The sequence below is a fragment of the Equus caballus genome, chromosome 4 (genome assembly GCF_041296265.1).
Source record: "Equus caballus isolate H_3958 breed thoroughbred chromosome 4, TB-T2T, whole genome shotgun sequence".
NCBI classification, from domain to species: domain Eukaryota; kingdom Metazoa; phylum Chordata; class Mammalia; order Perissodactyla; family Equidae; genus Equus; species Equus caballus.
The window spans coordinates 31,705,358-31,731,442 of NC_091687.1; the positions used below are offsets into that span (position 1 = coordinate 31,705,358).

General features: G+C 33.2%; 1 protein-coding gene across 15 annotated transcripts in view; it reads right to left on the minus strand.

Annotated features, from left to right (window-relative positions):
- Nucleotides 1-26,085, minus strand: part of PCLO (piccolo presynaptic cytomatrix protein) — a 386,717-nt gene that overhangs the window by 142,275 nt on the left and 218,357 nt on the right. For 12 of the 15 annotated variants that reach the window (XR_011437785.1, XR_011437786.1, XR_011437781.1 and 9 more), the window contains exons 7-9: nucleotides 18,949-21,124; nucleotides 13,463-13,599; nucleotides 7,393-7,483 (exon numbers count right to left, since the gene is read on the minus strand). Coding sequence is in view for 7 of the 15 variants with exons in the window: in XM_070264476.1 (XP_070120577.1) it covers nucleotides 7,393-7,483; nucleotides 13,463-13,599; nucleotides 18,949-21,124 (2,404 nt within the window). In the remaining 8 variants the exon portion in view is untranslated. Of the gene's footprint in view, nucleotides 1-4,838; nucleotides 6,675-7,392; nucleotides 7,484-13,462; nucleotides 13,600-18,948; nucleotides 21,125-26,085 lie in introns of those variants that run through there. The other 3 variants (XR_011437787.1, XR_011437788.1, XM_023639093.2) reach the window with 2 other exon arrangements.

Consider the following 26,085-nt stretch of genomic DNA (forward strand, 5'->3'; position numbering starts at 1 on the left):
TGCGCATATGTATGTATGCATGTATGTAAATGTCCTCTCTTCCTCCAAATATGAAAACATAATTCACTCAATGCTTTTGCATATTGCCTGTGTTTGAAATCTCCATTGATTAATAGAAGAAAGTGGAATGTCTGACTAGCTGTTCTTGGTTTTTAAAGTGATTCTTAAACACTTCTGCTCAGTTTTTAAAAATTTTAGGCCAAAAAAATCTCTTCCAGTGACTATTAAAGAAGGGAAGGGGAGGAAGGAATTCTATAGCAGCATTAGGGCAGAGTCCCTGCCTTGTTGTCACAACTAGTCACCAACGTTCTTTAGAAACAAAGCAAGGGTGTCTGCTCTCATTATTCTGTTCAACATTGTACAGCAAGTTTCAGCAAGTGAAACAAGGAAAAACTTAAAAGAAACTTATTCTCATTGGAGCAGAAGAAGTAAAACTGTCTTAATTTGCAGATGATATGATCTTGCATGTGGAAAATGCTAATGATCCCACAAAAAATGATTAGAAGTAAAAACAGCATTAGGAGGATTATAAGCTAAAAGGTCAAGATACAAAAATCAATTGCATTTCTATAAAATGCAATGAACAATCCAAAACTGAAATTAAGAAAACAACTCCATTCACAATAGCATCAAGAAGAAAAAATAATTTGGCAGACATTTAACAAAAGAAATGTAGTCTGATATACTGAAAACTATAAAACTTTACCAAAAGAAATTAAAGGAGATCTAAGCAAATGAAGAGATACCACATGTTCACGTATTGGAAGACTCAATGTTGTTAAGAGAGCAATTCTCTCCAAATTTATCTATAATTTCAACACAAACCCTACCATAATCCCAGCAGGCTCATACTAAAATTTTATGGAAATTAAAAGGATCTAGAATAACCAAAACAATTTTGAAAGATAAAAATTTGGATGACTTACACTATCAGATTTCAAAACTTAATATAAAACTATAGTAAGCAAGAGTATAGCACTAGCAAAATAATAGTTAGGCATATAGTCAAATAGAACAAAACTGAGAATCTATAAATACATTCTTGTATTAATGGTAGATTGATTTTCCTTTTTTTTTTGAGGAAGATTAGCCCTGTACCAACATCTGCCACCAATCCTCCTCTTTTTGCTGAGGAAGACTGGCCCTGAGCTAACATCCATGCCCATCTTCCTCCACTTCATATATGGGACACCTGCCACAGCATGGCTTGACAATGGGTCCGTAGGTCCACACCCGGGATCCGGACCAGTGAACCTCAGGCCACCGAAGCAGAAAGTATGAACTTTATGGCTGTGCCAGTGGCCAGTTTGAATTGTAGATTCATTTTTGACTAAAGATGCCACGGCAATCTAATCGGGGAATTTTTTTTAAACAAAAGATGCTTCACAATTGGATATCCATTTGTAGTTCAAAAAAATGAACTTAGACCACTGCCTCATACTATCATACAAAAACCAACACAAAATAGTTCATAGACCTAAATGTATAAACCTTCTGATATAAAACATAGAAAATCTTTGTGACCTTGAGATTTTTCTTACTATGCGATCAAGAGCAGCATGGTCCATAGAGAAAAAACACAGATAAATTGGAATTCATTAAAATGTAAAACTTTTCCCTTAAAATACACCTTCGAGAAAATAAAAAGACAAGACTCATACTAGAAGAAAATATGTGCATGTCATATACTTTATAAAGGACTTGTATACACAGTACATAAAGAACTCTTACAACTCAGTAAGAAAACAAACAACTCAAATAAATAATGGGCAAAAGATCCGAATAGACATTTTTCCAAAGAAGACATATGCATTGCTTATAACCACCTGAAAATATGCTCATTATCATAAGTCATTAGGAAAATGCCAGTTAAAACAACAGTGACATATGATCAACAGCCATCCTACCAAGTGTTAGCAACAACATGAAGAAAGTGTAACACTCAGACATTGCTGGCAAGAGTATAACATGGTACACCTACCTTGGAAAACTACCGGGAAGTTTCTTAAATAGTTAAAAAGAAACTTACCATACAAGCCAACAATTCCACTTCTGGGAAACCATTCAGAAATATCGTATGTCCAACTAAAACTTGTATGCAAATATTTAAAAACTCAGAAAAATTCAATAAACAAATGTAGTATATCCAAACAACGGACTACTACTTAGCAATAAAAAGAGCAAACTCCTGTTAACATGCTACAAAATAGATCAACCTCAAAAATGTTGGTAAGTGAAAGGAGCCAGACACCAAAACTGCATACTGTATGATTCAATCCATATGAAATGCCCAGAACAGGCAAACTTACAGAGACAGAAAGTAAATCTCCCACCTGTGGCTGGGAGAGGGGCATTGGAAGTGGATATTGCTAGCAGCTCAAGGGAACTATTTCTAACGATGGAAACGCTCTAAAACAAGATTGTAGTGATGGTTGCACAACTCCACAAATTTACTAAAATTCATTAATTTATACACTTAAAATTTATGATACGAAAATTATACCTCATTACATTTATGTACATGTATATTTATGATATGCAAATTATACCTTGTTGAAGCTGTTAAAATAATAAAAAAGGAACTATCCACATTTGGTATTGCTACCAACTCAGATCCAGTGAGATCTGTTACATTTGCCTCCTGTTTCTAAAAGCCCATAAAGATGGTAGACTAATAAGGAATAAAAAATGAGCCACTATTTCCATAAAAGACACTGCTTTCTTTTGAACCTAAACATTTTTAATGTTCTTCACTATTACACTTGCTAACTAGTCTTTCTAGCCTTGCAGATGTAGCCAGTTCATTATGAAACTACACACAAGCAAATATCATTTTTAAAATCAGGAGATTTTCTTTGGCTTGTTTCAAACAGCTGTGTTTCTGAAGCCCTAAGATGGAGCTCTAAATAAAAAAGAAAGAGGCTCACTTCTTGAGCATTATACTTTATTCTTTTCTTCTGATAATTTCTATCTAAAAGAAGGGGAAATAACATTTGTTGAGTGTACAGTAAGCACAAGATTTTGTGCTAGCTTCACTTGCAATTATGTGAGATGCATAGAGCTGGGCTTATGTTACAGAGGAGAAAACTTATTCTCAAAATTTAAATAAGCAATAGATCTGAACTCCAACTCAGGTCTTTCTGATTCCAAAACTCATGACCTATTTTGGTCTAATTGCTCTGGCTAAAGTTTCCAGTACTATGTTGAATAAGAGTGGCGAAAGTGGTCATCCTTGTCTTGTTCCATGATACAGTTGTTGATCAGCACCTATAAACACATCTTTGAAGTTTACAGTTAAACGTTAAGGAAACTATTTTCTAAAAATCTGGACTATTTAATAGAAGATTGTACGTATTTCTCTCCACATATATTTCTCTCTGCATACATCACAAAAATATAAATACTGGTGCATATGGAGGCCAGCCTGGTGGCATAGTGATTAAGTTTGTGTGCTCTGCTTCAGCGACCAGAATTCGTGGGTTTGGATCTCAGGCATGGACCTACACACTGCTCATGAAAGCCATGCTGTGGTGGCATCCCACTACAAAATAGAGGAAGATTGGTACAGATGTTAGCTCAGGGCCAAACTTCCTCACCAAAAAGCAAAAAATGGTGCGTATGTATATGTGTGTACATACTTATACATACATACATATGGGCATGAACGATAAAGTTTTGTAAATTCCTCAGCTTTGTCTCAATTGTTCCTAAAATTTTATTGTAATAATTACCTATATTTCAGATTATTCTAAATTATGAGTAAGTTGTAGATCAATATTTTTTGTATTCATTCTATTAATCTAGCCACCAACACAATGTAAATCATATTATGGGTATTCAATTTATGAGTATTAATGAGTAAAAAATTAAAAATATATCCAATATGAGTTCTAAAAAGTTATAAAATATATTTTATGTTATATAAGTTTTTCTACAGGAAGAAAACAAGCTTATTTATAATTTTTTTAACCTTCTTTATAAATATTCTTAGAACAGTGGTTCTCAAACACTTTGGTTTTAATGAGCCATTTATACTCTTTAATACTATTGAGGACTTCAAAGAGGTTTTGTTTACATGGATTTTAGCTATGTATATTTTCTATATTATAAATTAAAACTGAGAATTTAACATATTTGTTTATTAATGAATTTAAAATAAACTCATTCCATGTTAAAATAAATCACATTTTTAAACTAAAACATGGCTTTATTTTATAAATAAAACACATGAGAAGGGTGCATTGTTTTACTTTGTAAATCTGCTTAATATTGAGCTACATAGAAGACAGCTTAATTCTCATATGTGCCCTGTATACAATCTGTTGTGATGTCACACATCACGTAACCTCTGAAAAACTCTACTGTATATTCATAAGAAAATGAGAGTGCAAAAAGCAAATACTGCCTTAGCATTACTTTGAAAATAGTTCTGACCTTGTGGACCTCTGCAAGAATCTTTGGAATCCTGAGGGTTCCCTGCTCATCCTTTGAGACCACACAGGAGAAACAATAAAAATCTACTTTCTAGTCCTGTCTCCTATTTTGAAATTATTTTTGCTTCCAATAAATGAAAATACACTTTTCTCTTTTTGTGAGGTGGGCTCGTTTTACATAATTCTTATAAAATATTTTAATGATACACCCAGTTAGAATGGTTTATTTAAATTTAATAAAAGATACACAGGATTTCTACTTTCAGTAGGTTTATATAACCAAAGTGAAAATTCGCTAATAGCCATTTCCCCCAATGTTGGGAGAGTAGATAGACTACATTTTATTCTTCACTCCTTCCTTACTTCTATCCTTACCTTGTTTTACAAAGGCAGTTAAATTATTACCTTAGATAGTTTCCTCACTATTGATAAAGCTACTGGACACTTCTTTTTCTCTAAACCTGAGAAACAAACAGGAATTTAAAAATTTTTTATTATGGAAAATTTCATACATATAAAAAAGTAGTGACAAGACTATACTAAAACCGAGTGTAGTTAATCTTCCATCTCCAATGATTATCAAATCATAATCAATTTTGCTTCATCTATTTCTTCACTATTCTCTATACAGCTAATTTTGAAGCAAAACCCCAGACAAGATATTATTTCATCTATAAATATTTTAGTATGCATCTCTAAAAGAGATACTCTTAATTTTCATTAAAAATATAAACAAAAAAATGGTAATCACAGTTAAAAAATAATTGCAAATCCTTAATATCACCAAATATTTAGTCAATCAGACTAGGCTTTTGGTTGAGCAGCAAATGACATAAAGACTAGGCAGGACTGCAAATGCTCTGCGCCAGAGTTTGCCTGCCACTAGATTAGAACTTCTAGACACTGTTTTCCAAACATTGTCATTTCTGGCTCTAGCCTTGCATTTACATGTGTTTAGGTCCCTTTGAGGGACTGAAGACTTATGTGAAAACAATAAAAATTGTTTCAAAACATTTCATTTAGTATGAGTTCATGCTAGCAAAGGACACTTGGAAAATAAATTCAGTAGTAATCTACGCAGGGAAAATATAACAGGGAAAATATTTTTACTATTATTTTATGCAAATATCAAAAGAAAAAGGGGCACGCAGAGCGATGATATAGTACACTACTAGTAAATTTATTGCTCAAAACTACAATCCTCATTTCTCATCCTGCAAAATCTATATACAGAGGAAATTGAATTTAGTTTTCAGAATAGAATATTTAAAACAAGAAAGCAATAGCTCTTATTTCTGTTATTCTTATATTTTAAAACTTTTTTATTAATTGTGGTAAAAGAAAACAAATTAAAATAATGAATTGCAAAACAAATAATAAGGTTGAAGGAATAATTACTTTAATGTGGTATAAAAATAATAATACAGAGAGAAAATAGATACACTGATATAGAGTCCTGATGATTTAGTAAAAATGGTCTGAAGATTTATGTTATAGATTATGAAAAAATAATTTTGGCATTGCTAGAAAATATTATCTTGTTTTGTTTTATGAACTGGAGGGAACCAAAATACTTTGCAGCAGGTAAATATTTCTACAAAAGGAGTCCTTGGGTCTTAAGATTCACCCCTGGAATTTTCATCAATACTTAAAATACATTCTGCATGGAATAAAACTATGAAAGTTTCAATTATCTGTCTCTGGCAGAAAAAAAATTACCCAATCTTGAAAGGAAAACAACAACATTAGACTCCTAATGGATTAATTCTTTACGAAAATAAAGAGAGGAAAATTGCTCAAAGCAAAACCTGTTCCACTCCACATGTTCCATGGTCTAAAATCTACAAGGAAAAATAGCAAGGATACTGAAGAAATACCTCTTTGTGTTCTTTGTTATATCAGTCCTTAAAAAAAACCTCTCCAGCACATATACTATGTTAGATATACCACCTATACATATACCCAAATATATGAATATATATTTATGAGTATTTTCTGTTGATGTACAGTGTCTATGAAACACAAAGAACATACTTGAGTGAGAATATAGGTACTATTCATACTTTAAAAATTCACTAATTTGACAAAACATATTTTCTCTCTCAGATTTAAATATAAAAATTCCATTATCTTTCAAAAACATCAAAGTCATGATGACAAAGGAAGAGAAACTATCAGATTGGAGGAGACGAAGGAGGCATGACAACCAAATGCAACGTGAGGTCTGGATTGGATCCTGGACTAGAAAAAAAAAATTTAGTGTGTTAGTGGGAAAACTCAAAATTTAGATAAGGCTTGCAGATGTTTTAATAGTATTTTATCAATGTTAACTTCCTGGTTTTGAACACCTTATTGTGGTTAGATAGATGTTAACATTAGAGGAATTGGGCAAAGGGTGGGCAAAAGAACTGAATGCATTCTTTTCTAGGAGTCCAAAATTTTCTGGAAGTCTAAAATTATTTCAAAATACAAAGTTTAAAAATTCCATCATAAGCTTTGGTTCATAGGACACAAATAACCAAACAAACAAAAATTCAGCATAATTGATAATGTTCAAATTGACAGGTACAGGGGAATTTATTCCTTAGAAGAATCCAATATAGTTTTTTACTTCTTGTGTAAGAATGTTTTATAGTGCGAAAACCAGCAACCATATTACTCAATAGAGCAATAATTATGGAGCTTTGCAATGCCATGTACATTTTAAAAAATGTAGTTAATGAAAAAAATGATCTAAATATGCACCATCTAGTAATTTGTCATATTAATCATCATGCCATTGTTGTCTTTTGTGTTCAAATGTATAGCCTGCTTACTTTTTGAAATTTTCCAAAACAAAATTTTTGACATAAAAAGATGGTGTTTTCTAAAATTTAATGATTCATCTAAACTGAAATCCAAATACATATTTCAATCCAACATTAAAATAAAAAGGACTAGATTATTTGATTTCCTTTACCTGAAACTGTGTGATCCTTAGAGTCTCTCGTTATTTTTATCCTTGCATGAGGAAAGATGTAGTGCACGGTCTTCCCGTTCATCTGTATAATCTGACATACATGTGATAAGGTGAAAAAGCAATGTTAAAGACATTTAAAATGCAATATACAGACTTACGTTTTTTTAAAAAAAGCAGATTGATTCAATCAACGAAAAAGTCTTAGAAAATTCTTAAATGATGACACTGTAAGCCTCTTCCACTATATAATGATATTATTGGCTTCTGAGTTCATTACAGTCTTCACATTTATAACCAATTTCTCTTGCAAACTGATTTGTTGTCTTCGGGAACTCCATGAGCACATGTACAGGTCGAAAAGGATGACTGTTACATCAGTAGTACATAGTCAATAGTGACGAAAGAAGATAGAGAACGTATATGAAAAACTGACAGGGCTGATTTTGCCCTGGACAGCCTAGAAATGGAAAGGTAGGGTTAATTTTCAGCAATTAAGCGCTGCGAGGGGAGAAAAGCCAGAGAGGATCTTCTCCCTCACCTGTCTATCACTATGCTAGGACTGCTCTGTACTTGTGTTGCTTTGGTTTTATTGCAGAATTGTGCTTTTGCTGAGCACATCTACTAGAAATTTCAATGTACACTGGATGCTGAGACTAATGTTCTATAAATAAATAAAAACTTGGCTCATTCTAATACTTTCTGGACTGTTTTTTGTATGCAAAGTATGTGTTATTGATGGCATTATTTCTCATTTACTGTTGACGTTCCTTCGGGTAGAAGAAGCAACGCTTAAAGCTATTGTTGCAAGTCTATGATTTCAATTCTCGTTACTGAGACTTGAACATGAGAATACTTTAGACTGCATTACCTCTGTTTCCACCTGGCAAAAAGAGATCTGAAACAAAAATAAATTAGTGAATCCAAACTTGTGCTTTATATTTTATGGAACTTTGTTTTCAAAAGAGATTTGTGAAATAAAGAAAGATAGAAATGTAATATATTCATATCTATATTAATAGGAGTTTATTAGTATGGAATCTTGTATCTGTCATCTTAGGAAAAATTTGGACTAAAATTACAAATGAAACACAGTTTAGTAAAGATACATTCAATACTACCCATTTCAATGTTTAAGAAACGTATGGGAATACTAAACCAAAATATTAAATATAATTTAGAACCAAAGAAATGTACATTTTGTGAAGAAAGATTCCTTGGAATACTTATGTGGTCTTAATGTGCCTTTGTAAACTCAGCTGTAAAACTGTTAGAATTTTGGATATTAAAACTAAAATATATATTAAAAAAGTGTAAGCTTAAATGATAGCCTTTAGTTTTTATTCTAACTTCGGAAAAGATTAAGCTGCATCAGGCCTCTGTTGAAGAGAAAACACTCCCCAAACAACAGCAGGATCCTGTTGTCAGGAATAATATACGAAGGCTGCAAAGTAAAACTAAAATATTGTTTGCAAGATTATAAAAATATTATGCTCACAATAATCAGTGAAGCTGGATAATTCAGACTAACGCTAACTTTGTAAACCACTGAAAATCTTATTTCTATCCACAATAAGAGTATACATTTCCTTCTCTCCTCTCCACTTGCCTCCTGATCTGTCTCTCTCCTTCCCTTCTCTCTCTTAATTTTCCTCCTCTGCCCTCCCCTCTTCTTCTTCTGTATTCCTTTTTCCTTTCCTTCTCTCTTCCCTCCCTCCCTTAATCTGTATTTAAAGATTTTTATTTTTTCCTAAAAATTTAACTGTGTGCACTGAAAATTCTACAACTGTTAGACATAACTGAACTTTGCTTTGGTACTGTGGTTACGTCATTAAAATGAGTGGATATTATTTAATTTTATTTCAAACATCTTCTAATTTCATGTATTATTTAACAATGATTTTTAAAAGACCTGGCCAAAAATAAACTAAGAAAATATAATTTTGACTTCTGCTATTCTTCCCAATTCTCCAGACTATGGAGAAATTGATGTAATCTCACAGTACATCTATTGCACAGTCTAGAAGCGTAATCAGACTTTCCCAATTTTTCATCAGAGTTTTATCAGCTAGCCAGTATCACCTTTTAATTTGTACCTATGATATTAGTAGAAGGGATGTTAAACATCTTCATCTCCACGAATGTTGCTTTCAGAGCATCTCATAGAATCTCTTGTAGTTTCAGCAACTGTCTACAACCAGCTTAATGAATTCACTTAATAAATAAAAAGCATTGAACTGCCATAATTATAATCAATGTGACCAAGAGTCTATAGAAAGCAGGGGTATCTGTCTCCCATGTATGAACTAGTGGGATCTTGGCTTTCTCCTAACCATTGCAGGTGAAAGTTGAGAAAGTCGTCCAGCAGATGGAGGTTCAGGGTAGGTGTTGCTTCTGCCAAGTAAGGGTAGGAGCAGCGCCAGAGGGCAGGACTGATGTCAAGTGTGCCCTATACCTCTCCCCAAGAGCCGGGTTTCTGATACCATTGTCTTTTGGTGATTCTGCATTGATGGAACTATCACCTGCATGCCTCCCAGAAAAAGAATTCTCTCTCTTCTCTACCCACAAATATTTCAGAAGAAATTATTTTCATGAATTGAGCCTTCACACTTATGATATATTCTCTTGTGTTAATATATATTTTATTTATACAGACATTCATCCTTTCCCTCACTTAAATAACATGCATGCTAGCTGCAAGGTAGAGAGTGCCTTTCTGCATTCCAAGCACTGTACTAGGTGCTGTATATAACACATGGTGGATAGACTAGAGAGCTCCTGCTATCTAGGAGCTCACAGCCCAAGACATAACACATGGAGCACAAAGGAAGAACATGTGTCCCAGTTTTGTGGGGAGGTGGTGGTGGCAGTGCCAGGGAAGTCTTCTTGCAAGATGGGACATGTACCTGGAGACCTGAATGATCAGTAGGGTTAGCTAAGAGAAGAGAGGAGGAAAAGTTTTCAGGGAGAGAAAGCAACACATTCAAAGGCCCAGAATAAAGAGAGTGGTTCTTTCAGAGGAGCTTAATGTGCCTCAATATAACAGTTGCTTGGGAATTGCAGAACGTGTAGGCATTAGTGTAGAGAGTGGAGACATTTTGTACTAGTCAAGAAGTGCCGACCTTTATAACCACCTTGTGAAGGGTATTAGCCCTATTTATAGATGAAGTCATGAAGAAAAGTTTAAAAAGGGGGCGGGGGAATTAGGTGACCTGCTCAATTTACAAAGCAGAGCTCAATTTCCACTGAATAGTGCAGAGGTTAAACATCACAAATATTTGAAAGGAAACAAATATGGATTTGCAGATTTGGTTTATTTTTATAGTTAATGTGATTTTGAGTCTAATAAAAATTTCAGATATATTCTATCTAATGTATGTTGCACATAAAATATTTTTAAAAACTGATAAATTACAGTTTGCATTAGTCAATTTAGTTTTATTACTTTTGCCTCCAGAGCATTTTATGTGCTAAATTCTTGTTATACATAAGTTTCCAAATGAAAGCATTTGGGTTTATTGCTTCCAAGAGCCTGATACTACCTTTTTAAGATTAGAGATGCAAAGAAGTGAATAAAACAAGAATGCCATTTTGCTATTCTCTCTAGACCAAAATACAGTATGATGAGTTAATAAGAAAGCATTTGAAGATAAATATTAATGCAAAAAAGCATGAATTTTGAACTTTATATAAATGTTACTAAAGCATATATTGTCTTCTATGTAGCTTCTGTTTAGAAAAAACCTTAAAGAAAAACAAAGAAATTATTGTCACAAAAGCCAGTGTATTTGTTACTTTGTTTGGGAGAGGTTGAAGTTTAAAATCTGAAAGGAGCACAGGGGTTTCTGGGGGCAGGCAATATTCCCTTTCTTGGATTGTGTGGCGTTATATGCCTACTCACCTTATAACTAGTTTATAATTCTATATATTTGCAGTTTTGATAAGAGTATATGTAGTTTTTTGTGTTAGATATCAAAATAAAAATGTAAAAAATAACTTCTAGCAAGAAAATATATATTACTGTATTACATTTACCCATATGTAATTCTAACAAGAATTCTTACATTTTATACTTTATAAAACACGCAAGAAATTCTTTAAATGATTCTCAGATATACCCTTTGCTTAATTTTGGCATTATATTGGTCTCTCTCTATATATATATTAAACGTGATGGTGCTATGTTTTCAGTTGATCAAAACCATAAATCTGTAGATGTAACAGAAAGTTAGGAACAAAAAAATGTCATTAGGGATATTATTTCATCTACATACAGTAAATAGAATTTTAGAAAATATTTTTTGAGGTGGACATAGATTACTTTAAAATGTATCCTGAAAGAATATTAGTTAGATAAACTAGCTGAGCGAGACTATTCTGAATATCCATGGAAATGGTAGTGTTGAAAAGTAACTCTATGAAAGTTATTATTTTTTAGATCTCTAGGTTATAGATTTCATGTTATTAGGATTTCTTTAAAGGATTTGTGTTTTCATTGACTTGATCTAGGTTTGTGGGAAATACTAAACTTCAGAGAAACAAATGAGATGAGTAAGATATAATGTTAAGTAAGTCATTACAGAGAGATTTTTATAATTAAAATACATTCAAGGAAGTTATTTGCGGCTGACAAATTTATTTTTTTAGTAATTAGATAAAAGGAGGCAATTTAAAATTTTTAAACATGTTCATAATGATTTTTTAATTTTCTTACTCCCCAGTCAGATCTAATTGATGAGAATGAAATACAACTATAGATACAATTTTAAAGAATAACAAGAAAGCTAAGAAAAGTATAATAGTCTGATGCATTAAAGTGAAGTACAAAGAAATGGAGATATATTGACATATGTTTGGAGGTAAACAATCCTAAATGAAAAATTTATTAAAGATATCAAAAACTAAAGAAAGACTATACATTATACAGAGAAGAATGCTAAGATTTCTGGAAAATATGATAGTATACAGAAAAACAAAAAATGAAATTGTGAGAAAAGGAAATTCTATTTAACAGATAGAAATTTGGCAATGAAAACTGAAATTGCTTAGGAAGAAATCAAATCTGAGAGTATAGATATTATCTTTTATAGTACTTGTATATGCAAAAGTCTTTTCCTTTATACCTAATGTGACAAACACTGAGTTTAATTATAGTAAGTTCATATGGTTCTTCTTTGTTGTTTGAAATGTAATTGCCATCTAGATCAATGAATCACTAATCGGACAGGATGATTTAGCAGTTAATGTATGTGAAATAAGTCAGCTATGTGTTTTGAGGCTGCTTTAATGATCATGAGTACACAGCGTGCAAATATCCGATCCCTTAAGACAATCGATTTAAGGACACTTGGGTTGCTAGAGGAATCTCTCGCAATTTATCCAACTGTTAACCTCCCACAAATATTGCAAAATTCAATTCAAACATCATTTTTTCTAAAGTGAATAAGATCATGAATTTTAGTATCATATTTGTCTAACTGTGAAATGTTCTACGTTTCAGTGTCTTCATCTATAAATATATATTAATTAATAACGCCTATTTTGAGTTGTTCTGAAGATAAAATCCAAAAATGAATGCAAAACAAACTAACACTTCCAAATCAAAGGCTCTAAAATATGAGCTCCCTTCTCCCTGATACGAAGGCTTCTCTGTCCCCAGCTGACTTGGTTTGGTCATCCTCTTATTTGCTATTTCTTAAGGCTCAAATATATTGCTATTAGAAAGCATTAATATTACCCATATTTGTTTCATCCAATATTCTGTAAGCTCTTCAGGAGCTTCATGTATTCTCCTTGTATAGCAGTGTTGGGTATGTTTTACACACAATTATCTGTTGGAGGAATGAATGTCTTAAATTGCCTGGTGGAAGCATCACAGCTATGCTGTAATGTTAATCAGTCATGGCTGATGCAGTAAGGTACTCACTACTTTAAGTTACTGAAAAAAAAAATCATTTGTGAACTTGATTGACAAAAGTTCCATGCATTCTAGGATAATTGAGACTGTTCTAGGGTGAACTTTCTTTCTTTCTTTTTGGTAAATCTAAAAGAGATTGCTCAATATAGCACTTACTTGCTCTTGATGTTGACTGAGCGGTCTAGAGTGGACCAATCTTTCTGGCAGTTTTCGATCCAGACCATGTCCATTTTCCAAACAAGAATCCCTGGGTTTGTCAAACCAATCTGTTTCTTCACGACGCAGGTGATAGGCTTTGGAGATCAAGGAAATATCAAACATTGCAACCAACCAACTAATGAAGATAACAGAGGGCAGTGGATGTTCTGAAGTAGAAATGTATTCCAGGCTTGCTACCCATTCATGCATTTCAAACACAACTCCCAATAAGATGTGAAAAATCATTTCCAATATTATCTTAAAAATTTTGTACAATGGAATAACCTAGACGAAATGATGTACACAACTGTTCAACCCCTCAGAGCAAAATAAAACAAAATTAAATTTTAAATCAGGAGAAAAAGAAATTTAGATAGTGATTAAATAAATAAATGAACAAGTGAATATCCCTCAGAAGTCACTCTATTCAACCTCAATTCATTAGTTCCCACTTGCTCACCAATCCCCAACACCCACCATCCAACACTAAAATCTATGGAAAATGTATTCCTCGGGTATGGAAGATTCTGTCACCTCCCCACTATCATATCAACCCAGTACTAATATATGGCTGCTGGTTTTGAACACCAAGTTAGTATTTTTTGAAAACATGACATTTCAATGACACTCATAAATAAATGGAAACATTTATTTCTACGAGGATCCCAGGTATTATTGCTAGGAACATGTATGTCATAATCAACTGGTAACCTAATATTAAAAATATAACTATTAGAATTTCTTATTAAAAATTAAGCAATTTTTTGTGAGATCACAGATTTAGGAATTAGACTGAAGAGATGACTGACTACTTTTTGTAATTATAATGTGACAAAACTTGACATCTTAAAATACTTTTTTGAAAATGCAACCTTATTTAAGTACGTGATTATTATTTCAAATTTTTGTCCCATTCAGTTCTGTGTACTTCCAACGTCTTTTAAAGCTATTATTTAGTGACCAAAAATTCTATTTTACCTAACATATAGAATTTGAATCTATGTAAAGTTTTATTCTCTGTAAAAGGATCCCCAATTAATAGTCTCTGGAAGAATAGTGTTGTTTCCTAAATGGCAGATGGAGCAGCCCTTCTCAAGTGCTCACAACGGAAGATGTGTTGATGCTATCAACCTATGCTTTTCTGAAACTCCTGCTTCTACAGTACCACACTATTGAGTTCTCTCTATCTCACTACAGTCTTCTTTTTCTGTCTACAACTTTGTCTTCTTTTCCAAAAATTTTTCCCCAGACTTTTTTCCCAGGCAATTTCCATTATTTCTTTACCAGCAGGGCTGGCAAACCCACAGCATATACACCACTACTCACCTCTACACCTCCTGTGATCTTGGTCAGTGCTGCTCATTAACTGCAGCATTTTCCTCCAATAAATACAGAATGATAGATGGTGTGTCATAATTTAGTCAGTCTTAGATTTGAGGAAATATAGTACTTACGTGGTTTATGGTTGCAAATGTACTGGTCTGATCTCCCCTACTAGACTCTAAGCTGCCCGAAGGCAAGGCTTATATCTTGTTTTTTTCTCCCCTCAACACTAAAAACAATGAATTGCAAACACCACAACATTCAATAAATATTTGGGAAATGAATGAAACACAGAAAAATTAGTCATCAACTAGAGAAAGAAGTTAAATGTCCTAATTACGATAAGCACATTTTAAAATAAATATTAATTTGTCCCTTGAACCTCGTTAGTAGTTACACAATCTTTTCTCACAACCCACTTGCTATTTATTATGGTTTTTCGTAGTTTTAATGACACCAAGTGACTAATTTATGAAAAAATATTTAATGTGATCGAAATTTGATAAATACATACAAAACAAACCCATTATTTGATCAACAGTCTCTAAGAACTTATTAGACTATCCCCAATCAAACTAACAATATTTTTTTTACTTTTTATATACCTTTATTATATCTTTCTCATGAAAAGGAAAAACATAATCTATACTAATTTTAATAAATGCGTATCTTGGATAACATAGTACATGATTTCACTTGAATATATAACTTTGCTAATTCATTTGAAATACAGTCCTTTAAAACATGTTTCCTTGGCTGTGTCTATACAAGTAAGGCAGAATCTCAACCTGATTCAAATTTTGTCAGTTTATTTCCAATTCTGATTATATACTTTGATTGTCCATTATTTCTTGTAACTCTTCAAATGATTAAATTAGGACCTCTACCACTTTTTGCAGAGGAATTTACAGATTAACCAAGAGAACAAGATTGAATGAATCTGGTTTTTCCCTGGATTCTGACCTCATCATTTACAGCAAGTTGTACATAAACACTAATTTTTTATAGCTGCAACTGTCTGATCTGCCAAGGTACATCTGCACTTTAAAAATTAAATTTTATAATAATAATAACATTTCCAAAGTAGTTTAAAGAATGTGCTGGAGATTAACATTTCCCTTATTTAAACTGATAATATTTCCTTAAATTCTTAAATGTAAAATCTAAGCAAGCTATTTTTGGGTCTAGAATTATACACAAGCAACAGTTACATGAATAGTTTAATTCTATGCAGTATCAAATATTGGTCAAATATTTTTTTTAAAAAAAAGACTATATATACTGAAGCTTTTTTCCCCATAGAATATTCTTTGAAAGAATGTTTTCAACAAAATATTTATGGTTATAGAAATAAATATAACTTGACAGTTTCTAGCTTAGCTTCCCTCCAATCTGCTCCAGAGGAAAGGCCTCCTGCTCTGTACTTATTCAACTAACCAGGCATGGACATCGAGCAGTGGACTTCAAGCCGATGGCCACAAATGTTAATCAACGTAAATTATGTCTAACCTAGATTTCACCTACATATGAAAAACATTGTATAGTCTATGACCTAGAGTCCAATTAAATTTAGAGAAAGCAAACAATAAACAGGATGAAATTAGTTAAATTTCCTTTGTCTACATGATACTAAATAGCCTGCTGGAATGTTATACTTTTCAAAGTTACCTGGTGTCATTCAAATACAGACATAGCCTATGTTTGGTAAAAATTTACTTTAAAAATCCCTAATATTTCATGAATTCATAAATGTCATGAGTTATGTAATTGGGAAAAATATATTCTACTTTTTCCCTTAATTACTCAAGGAATCCAAGATTTCAAAAGAAAAGTAGATCATTGCTTACTAGAAGAAAACCAGTATGTTTATGCGAAACAAAAGCAAAGAAAATACATAACATTTTAAAACGTACATCTTTTAAAGATAATCACTACAATTCACACACATAATATTACATACGTAATTCAATGTGTTATAGCTGTCTTTTGTCTAATTCTATATCAACGTGATTTTTATGACTAAATTTGCTTAACTTTTAAACACAGCTTAATTGTTTAATTTCATCTAAATTTCATTTTGTTTACTTCCTTGATATTATCTTTACACATTTCATAATTTTGTATGCTGCATGATGTCTCAACATCCACTGTATCAAAACAATTCTTTTCATATAGTCTTTGATGACTATGAGTACCCATGATCCAAACATACAAATGAAAAATAAAACATTTGGTTATTTTTATATGGTTATATGTAAATAAATGCCACATTTTAAAATATCTAGAAACATTGGTAGGTCTGGCACCATGCTGACAAAACATCTGTGATTAATAAATGCATTTGTCAAATTCTCTCCAGATACAAGCTCGTCATGTACAAATAGCATTTAGGTGTTTAGATATGCCATAGATCTGTTAGGTTTTGTTTTATTTTATAAAACATGATTTATTTTATGAAAAATGATTATTGAAGAGCCTTTTTATTCTTATGCTAGTCATTTCATATATATAAAATGTGTGTAAAATGTGGATTGTGAAAAAAAGTAAAGGAAAAATTAAAGACTGTTTCCACATAATACCATGACTCTTGTTTAACTATGCAGATTCACTCAAACAATTGGCTAAATAAAAAAAACATACAGAGTGCTTTATTTAATTAACTAATTATCAATAAAAATGGTCAATCCAATAGACTATAGAAAAGAAAACAAATCAGAAACTGACTAGTCTGTTAGAATTTCACTAGGAAAAGCAGTTTCTCCTCTTTCAGATCCAGTGATTACTTTAGTTTAGTCTAGATTTAAACTTCTAAAATTATGGTGGTGTCTAGATACAGAAGCAGAAAGGAAATCTTTTTCATGAAAACATATTTTCCTGTGAGTCCGCAGGGAAGAAGTCAGATTTACAAGGGGAGATGTTATGTCAGCTTAGTGCTTTCAGTCCCCAAAAGTATGAAGTAATAATGCTTTTATTTGATCAGAAATATTTTATTTCCAGGACTCAAACCACACCTACATTCAAACGTAAACCACAGAGTGGGGAGAAAAAAACCCCAAGAGTCATGAGTCCTCTTGGCACGGGCGACACTCTCCACATCCTTGGCCCACTCCTCCCTCATCTTCAAAACAGACTTGGACTAGAGAACTCACTAAAATCCTTCTGGTTCTACATGATTAAACAACAAAGACAAAAATATCATAGACCCGCTTTTAGTTAAGTATGTACAGTAAGTATTGGCTTAAATCACTCGTTCAATATGAAAAACTAGCAAAACAATTTAGAGCAAAAAAATGGCATGATGCCAAAAGCAAAGCCACGGAAAAGGCTAACCAGGCAGCCCAGGAGGCCTTCAGGTCCAAACAGCTAAATTCACAAAATTAGTGTACAAATTTTCAATAGCAAAATGTAAAGAATACTTCATACATACTGATAAGATTATTTATTGTCAACATCATATTTAGCGCTAAGTATTCTAGTATGTCATGCAAAATGTACAAACTTGTCAATTATGATATTCATAATGAGAGAGAGATAAAATATGAACCTTTTATTTAAGGAGAACTATAAGATTCTATATTATACTAACATCAGGGACTTATCTGAAAGTTCTCAAAAAGAGAACATTCTCGGAATTAGTGAACACTGTTCTCACAAAAATGACATAAATACTTTTCTATTACAAAGTCTAGCAGAATAGTACTTAATATCTCTAAACCTTAATAATTTCACAAACTGAAAGAAACTGATGAATAACTTTAAAAGTGCTTTTTAAGAAATAAAAGAGACATACAATGAAAAACTTTCCAACTATGGATTTAAAGGATGACCATATTTTATTGACATAATTTTTTGATAATGGTTTTGGAAAAGTGGACACAAAACTAATCAAGCAATCAAGAAACAGAACAATAAAATAATAAACTAAAAAGAAATAAAGAAAAGCATGCTACAAAATCTATATACAAGATAAAATTTCCATTTACAAGAAATAAAATTGACATAAACATGCAAAAGATACACCAAGAAAAGTAGACTATATCCTTGAAGAAGGAAAATTAAACATGCAGAAAAGTAAGAGTTTGAGTTTCGAGAGTAACTAGGTAGTTTGAGGCCCAATTTACCTTCACTGTCTGACATGGCATGTTGGAAGTCATCCATGATGAATGCTATGTCACGGTCATAGCCTCGAGTCCGTGATTCTTCTCTCATGTGTTGCTGAACTTCAGGCAATGAGTGACTTGATCCAAACTGATCCCTGGTGTCTGCAGATATGGGTGGCAGGGGTCCAGCAGCAGCCCTGGCCATTCCCATTGGCTGGCCAACAGGACTGAGTGGACTTTCTTCCTCAGAATTCTGGGCCACAATTGGTATTCTTCCTCTACTCTGGCTAATTGGCAAACTGGTAGGCTTAGTTCTACCAGAAGGGGATGAATGACTAAAGGAAACATCTAGAGCTTCAGCTTCTTGAGCTTTCAGTCTTAGGGAAGAGCTGGAAGAGTCTCTTTTAATTGATAAATCCAGCCCATAGACAGAGGAAGGTCTAGACCTGCTGCCACTACCGTAGGGCTTGTCCGCTTCCTCCTGCAGAGCCGACCGGATGGTACTTCCTAAGGTGCCTAGTCCAGTGCCAAGAGATGACCCCATAAATTTTTGTTGGTCTGTAATATTTTTTCTGAGGCCAAAAGTGATATCATCTTGAAGAAGCCTTGCTCTGGAAGAAATGCCACCAATAGACGAAGTGCTAGAAGTCATATAGCTCGAATAATCAGGTTCAAGGTCTCTACTTTCTTGAATAGGTGAAAATTTTGACATTTTAGGGTCAATTAGTGATTTCTTATGTTTTGACTGCTTTTGATAAAGGATGGCTGCGGGTAGTTGTTTTGCTGCTTGTTTTTCAAGTGTGAGTCTACTAATGCTATACTTTTCAGATTTTGGAAAATGCCTATAGCTAGTATCGGCATGGTAATAATGAGAAAGACCAGTAAGGTGATCTAAGCTCTCTGCTCCTCTACGGAATTCCTGTTTAATCTGATGTTTCAGAAGTTTTAACTCATAAGGATCCTCCATTGGGTCTTCCTCTGCTTTCACATAACTATGCAATCTGGAGGAAGTCTGCAAAGGTGCTAGGAAATCTGTCACTTCTTGAGATCTACGTGTTTCAGTGGTTCGAAGGAGACGATCTGTTTTTGACAGATCCTTTTCATGAAAGCTAAACGCAGTGCTTAATGCTGCTGTTTCTTTGGTAATCTCTCCAATGTCATCAATTAAGACATAATTTCGTGGAGTATGATGGTCTATATCTGCATAGAAAGAATCTGCAGATATGCTTGATATTGGACTGCTTGCCATGCTACTTCTTTCCTCCAATCCTATTCTCAAGTCTAAGCTATTGTACTTACTACCAAGATGGGAAACAGCATATGTATTATCAGTAGAAACAGGAGCTATCATCAGTGGTTGGTTGCGAATCACCTCATAGTTTGAAGTTATCTTGGGCTCCAAATACAACGTAGTTTGCCGTGGCTTTTGTTGTATCACCATCATCTGTGATGGTAACTGATAAGAAGGTTGTGGAGTTGGTGGAGGTTGAGCTTCAGGTGTGAAGGACATTGTTGCCACAGCTTGGAATGTTGGCTGAGTCTGGTAAGGTGAAACTTGCTGATGATACAAAGTTTGTTGCTGAAAATGGGATTGTTGGGTGTATGGGGTAGGTGACTGGGTAGGAGGGGCAGGGGAAGAGTATTGGTATTGCGTATAAGGACTCGTAGGAGGAACTAGTTGAGATTCTGTTTGGGTTTGTGGTGGTATAAACTGGCTGAATTCAGTTTGGGGAGCAGTTCTTGGTCGCTCTATGCCATGCTGGCTTTCTATTCGGGTTGGTCTGCTGCTGCTCACCTCACTGTCAGACATGTAATCCCGATCCTCGGCTACTCCCTGGAGGTAAGCTCGCTCTCTCTTTTCTCTCTCCTTTAGTAATGCCTCTTTCCTCCTGTTAATCCCCATTTCCAGGTACCGTAACTTGGCATCAATCTCCTTTTCTTCCTCATCAAGTTCTGCTTGTTTCTTTCTAAGCTTTGCAGATTCCCTCTCCACAAGATCAAGCTCTCTGTCTATATCCTGGAGAATCTTCGCTCGTGCCATTGTGTTGGTTCTGCAGACCCTCCTCCTGGAGACTGTGCCCATTGTGCTATATGTCGACTGAGTTCCTGCGGAGGTCTCCTCAGGAGGTGGATTTGGAAGAGTTCTCTTAACTTTTTTCTGGGTGCCAGAGGGTGTCATGGTTTGAGAACCTTTTGTCTATAATTAAGTGAACAAAATATAATACTTTAATATCAAGGAAAAAAATAAAAGATCAAAAAAATTTCATAATTTAACATTGAAATAAAAATTTCATATATGTTTTAGCTGTGACAGTGTAGTAAAATAAAAATTTTATACATAATTGCAAGTATTAGTCAGAAATGCAGATAACTGAAAAATAATTTTTCCTTTTTTGGTAAATTATTATAATAAATACTTTATTATTATAACTTCTGTAACATTAGAAGTGAGTTTGAAATCAAGCACAGAACTCATTGATAGGCAGGCTTATATTTTAGTTAGACTCTTAGGAGAACTGTAAAGACTCATTTTCCATCCTATTGAACACATATAAGATTATTTACTGAATATATTTCCAGAGCATTTGTTTTAACTCTCTGAAATTTAAGTTACTATTTGTTGAAGATGCTCACATAGTGCTGTTAAGTTCAGTCATTTGCTTCTATCTTTCCATTCCTACTTTTACCCCCTGGAGTGGCTGTCATTCCTATTTCAATCACGAAATATTTTGAAATGAAATCCTCAAATTCTTTAATGTCTTTCCTCATCCAAAAAGAATAATATAAACTAATTTCTCATTTAATCTTTCAATATTTTCACGACTATTAGGGTCTTATGTTTTCTTTCAACTTTATTATTCTTTAGTAATTTTAGCTTCTGCTTAGTGCTTTAGCAACTTCTACATGAAGCCAAAGGAACTGACTGCAATAAAAACCCATTGAGGGGCCAGCTCGGTGGTGCAGCGGTTAAGTTCGCTTCAGTGGCTCGGGGTTTGAAGGTTCGGATCCCAGGGAACCGATTATCAAGCCATGCTGTGGCAGGTGTCCCACATGTTAAGTAGAAGATGGGCACGGATGTGAGCTCAGCGCCAATCTTCCTCAGCAAACAGAGGAGGATTGGTGGCAGATGTTAGCACAGAGCTAATCTTCCTCAAAAAAGTGGCAAAAAATCCATTGAAATCTTTGCAGAAAAATCAGATAAAGTATCTCGGTGGTGGGTTGTCAGATATTTTCCATTTCACTTGGTTAATTTGTTATAAACCTGCGTTCAAAAATCAGTGGTCTTGACAATCATACAATTTTAGAATACCAAAAGGCATGAGAGATCATTTTGACTATTTATAGTGAAAATAAACTCATATCCTCAAAGTTACCCAAGCATTTAGTAGCATATTCACAACTAGATCTAACATCTTCTGCCTTCTAATTGTATATTTTTACAAAATTATTTTTTCTTTTTCTTACTAATAATCCAGATTTAATTCTCTCCTCTTTCCTAATCACCAAATATTGAGAGCAGAAAAATAATAGAAAGTATGAAAATTATGTTTAATTAATTAGATCATATTTGTCTAAGACCATGTGCTTTCATCTTCTTTTTATTATTTCCAAATTCATTTCCTTGGTGTTTTTTATTTACTTTCTGCTATAATTTTTATGCTCCCTTTATTTAACCTCGCTAATTGTTTCTTTAATAGAATTCATAATCAATAGCAATATCCTAAAGATCAATTGAGGTTTATGTATATTTCTGAAATTAAAATATTTGAATGCAAATTCACAATGAATTAATGTTCTAAGTATGTGAAATATGGTAGAGTGATTTTTAAATTGTAGCTTGATCCTCTCCACAGAGAAATCTCCAGGGATATGAAGAATTGGAGCCCCAAAGGCAGCTGTTTGGCACATTATTTATTCTCCATCACCCTCAATTCTCTTCATTTAATGCTCACAATCAAGTACTAGAGTTGTTATGAAGATCAAATGAGACAACTGTGTAAAATATTTGGTACATATTGTAAGCATCCATGAAATATTATTTCCTTGCAAAATCCCCTTATTTCAACAGAAAACTATAGATTTTGATAAATTCACATTCAAACTCTTTTTAAAATGTTTATTTGCAAAAAATGAATACCTATGTCATACTTTTTAATATCAACCGACCATAGTGAAATAGTAATAAAGTGAAAATTTAAATCTTAAAATCATTTTCTTAACAATTTTCTAAAATACTGACATAGATATATGTCTTCTGCTTTTAAAAAGTTTTTCCACAATAACCTTTTCAATTCTCTGAATATAATGATGTTCAATAGGAAGCTGAAATTAGTTACTGTTTCTTTTTCCTTGACTTGCATTTGGTAGATCTGGTATATGCATAAGAATTTTAAAATTTAAAATGTTTACCTATACCATATGATTGTGGTTGTGAAATGGTTTGATAAAAGGAGGGTGTTTAATTGTGTTGCTCTGAATGTGTTATGGCCTTGCATCATATGGAGACATTTAAGAGTAAGAAATCTCTTTCCCACAAAAAGAAGTTAAAAATACCCACCAATTAATGCAACACTAAATGCTGATTCGGGCAGAGAAACAGCACACAAAACAGAGAAGGTAACTATGGAATGGAGCAAATAGAATGAAAAGAAATTTCTGAGGTGGACACATTTTGAAAATTAATTTTTAAAAATACTGAAGGCATTCATTAAATGGATGCACATATTTTTTGAATGAAAGAATGAAGAAAGAGTAAAATAAAAACTTTTGATTATGTTTAAAGGTTCTGAATCAAGAAGTAAATTTCCCAGATTCACTGAGTGGAATGAGAGTATATATGAAATCACAGGAAAAATAAAACTATGAGGAACCAAACAAAAGACTATTGCATTAAGAGTAATGGTTAATGAAGTGAGATCGAAATTGACATTAGTTTTATTACTTATTGCTCATATGTATCCAATCTTTTTCCTAATTTAACTCTATGTTTAACAGTTTATAGTTCTCACTTGAGAGCGCAGGCTTAGTCAAACTCAAATTTTTTTTCATAAAGTCCTGGGTTAAAGAGTATTCCAGCTTGGGGATTTCTAACTATCCGCTACAGTTACAGATTTTTCATGATCCATGGCTTGTATTAACTAATGCTTTGTGTGCCACAGATGTGAGTCATGGAAACAAGAGACAAAGCTGGATGGTAGAACCTACGTACTTCCTGACTTAGCCTACTTGACCAGTCTCCATGAATTGAAATAGCTGTGCTGTTCTCTACTTGGTAACACAATAGCTTTTACCCTGACTATAGAAGTAGTCACAAAGTTGGAGACTTGTCAGAGTCTCAGCCATACCCTCCCGAATGAGAGGAAGCATAACACAGTGATTGAAAGCTTGGTCTCTCAGGTCAGACTGTACAGAGTTTCACTCCTGACTCTGCCTTTTACCAGATGTGAGACTTTTAGCAAGTTGCTTAAACTCCCTGGACGTCAGTTTCCTTATATGTAAGAGGAAGTTAATGTCTACTCTTACTTTATTGGTTTGGCTAAGGAGCAAATGAATTAAAACAAGTAAAGAGTCTACGATAGTTATTATCCCAGAGGAGAGAAAGAAATATAACAGAGAATTTGAAGAGATGTTTTGCCAATTTATAATTTTAAAAAACCCTGACTTTTAAGGCCATGAATAACTTCTAAACTGTGTATTTAATTCCATTATATGGATTTAATCCAATCCATGTAATGTAAAACAAGAGTATAGAACCCAAAAACAGTGAATCAAAAGAAAACAATGTAAGTGCTTAGAAAAGATCAAGAGATGTATAAAATGACGACATCAATCTAGAAAAATATTGGTGTTTTCTAAGACTTTCCTTGACAACTAGCTTGGTAAAAGTTGTTTTTAGATAGATCTGGTGCCCTTAATCTGAAAAAACATATTGTACTAAATAAATGTATATATAAATTTAAACTATTTCAAAGCAGCTGTGTAAATAGCAGACCAAGAGAAAAGAACAGAAAGTTCTTAGAACGGAGGCTGCAGGAGGGCTAGAGGGACAGCTAATGTCAACGACAGCGCCTAGGAGGCAACTGTGCAAACAAACAAACAAACTCCAGGATCAATTCTGCCGTCCGAAGTTATTGTAAACAACATTCTTCTAAGGAGAGTCTAATAATACCAAGCATCTTATATGGCAAAGGAAAGGAATTTTCCCGTGTTTTAAGGTGTCAAAGCTATTAATGAAAATAACAATAGCTAAGATATATGTACACACAATCCTAAAGACTTTGAATATATGCATGCGCATTATCTCATTGTCAAAAATAATCTAAGCTCAATCTAAGGATGAGAAAAGGAGGATACTATTTTTTTCAAAAAGTTGAACAAGCTAAAAATAGATGCTATACCAAAATTATTCATTGATTGCTATATATAATATGTCAAAATTCAATTTACTAATTTATTCCAGCAGTTGCTGACTAAGTATAATTCTAAAATGCATTGTTCTAGCTACTAAAGGCACAGAGCTAAGAGGCATAAGATAAAATGAACTTAAACCTTGTTCTCAAAGAGCTCATAAATCAGGAATATTTTTTAGGTTGTTATATGAAGAAACTACTTCAGTCTTTTGCTAAATAGCTCTTGTTGTCAATATCTGAGATACACTTCAAACCATTGTACTGTTAGAGACTTAGGAATGTATTTTCCATTTTATAAATATAGGAAGCCATGCCTGCTGTTGGAAATCAATGTTCACCATGATAATACCTTAGATTTTTAAGCTTGTTCTTTCAGTTAAGCGGGCAAGATTTTTATTAAGGCCCTTTACTTTTAGATAATGGAGATGTGGGTTTACTTCCAAACAGTTTAACTCCACATAGATTTATTGATAAATACGATACTTTGATAAAATGTCATATAATTTTCTAGAAAAAACATAACCTCTTAAAAGATCATCTATATTACAAGTCAAAAACTGAATTAGAGCAATATATAAACAGAGTGTACTGGAATCCACAATAAGAAGGGTTTACTTTCAGCCTGGGGAAGGGAAGATGGATTGAAACCTAAGAAGGCCTGGGTCTTGAAGAATGGGTGGGACTTACAGAGGAGAATATTTTCTACGTTGAGGGAACAGTATGAAATGTAAATTTTCAGATAAACACC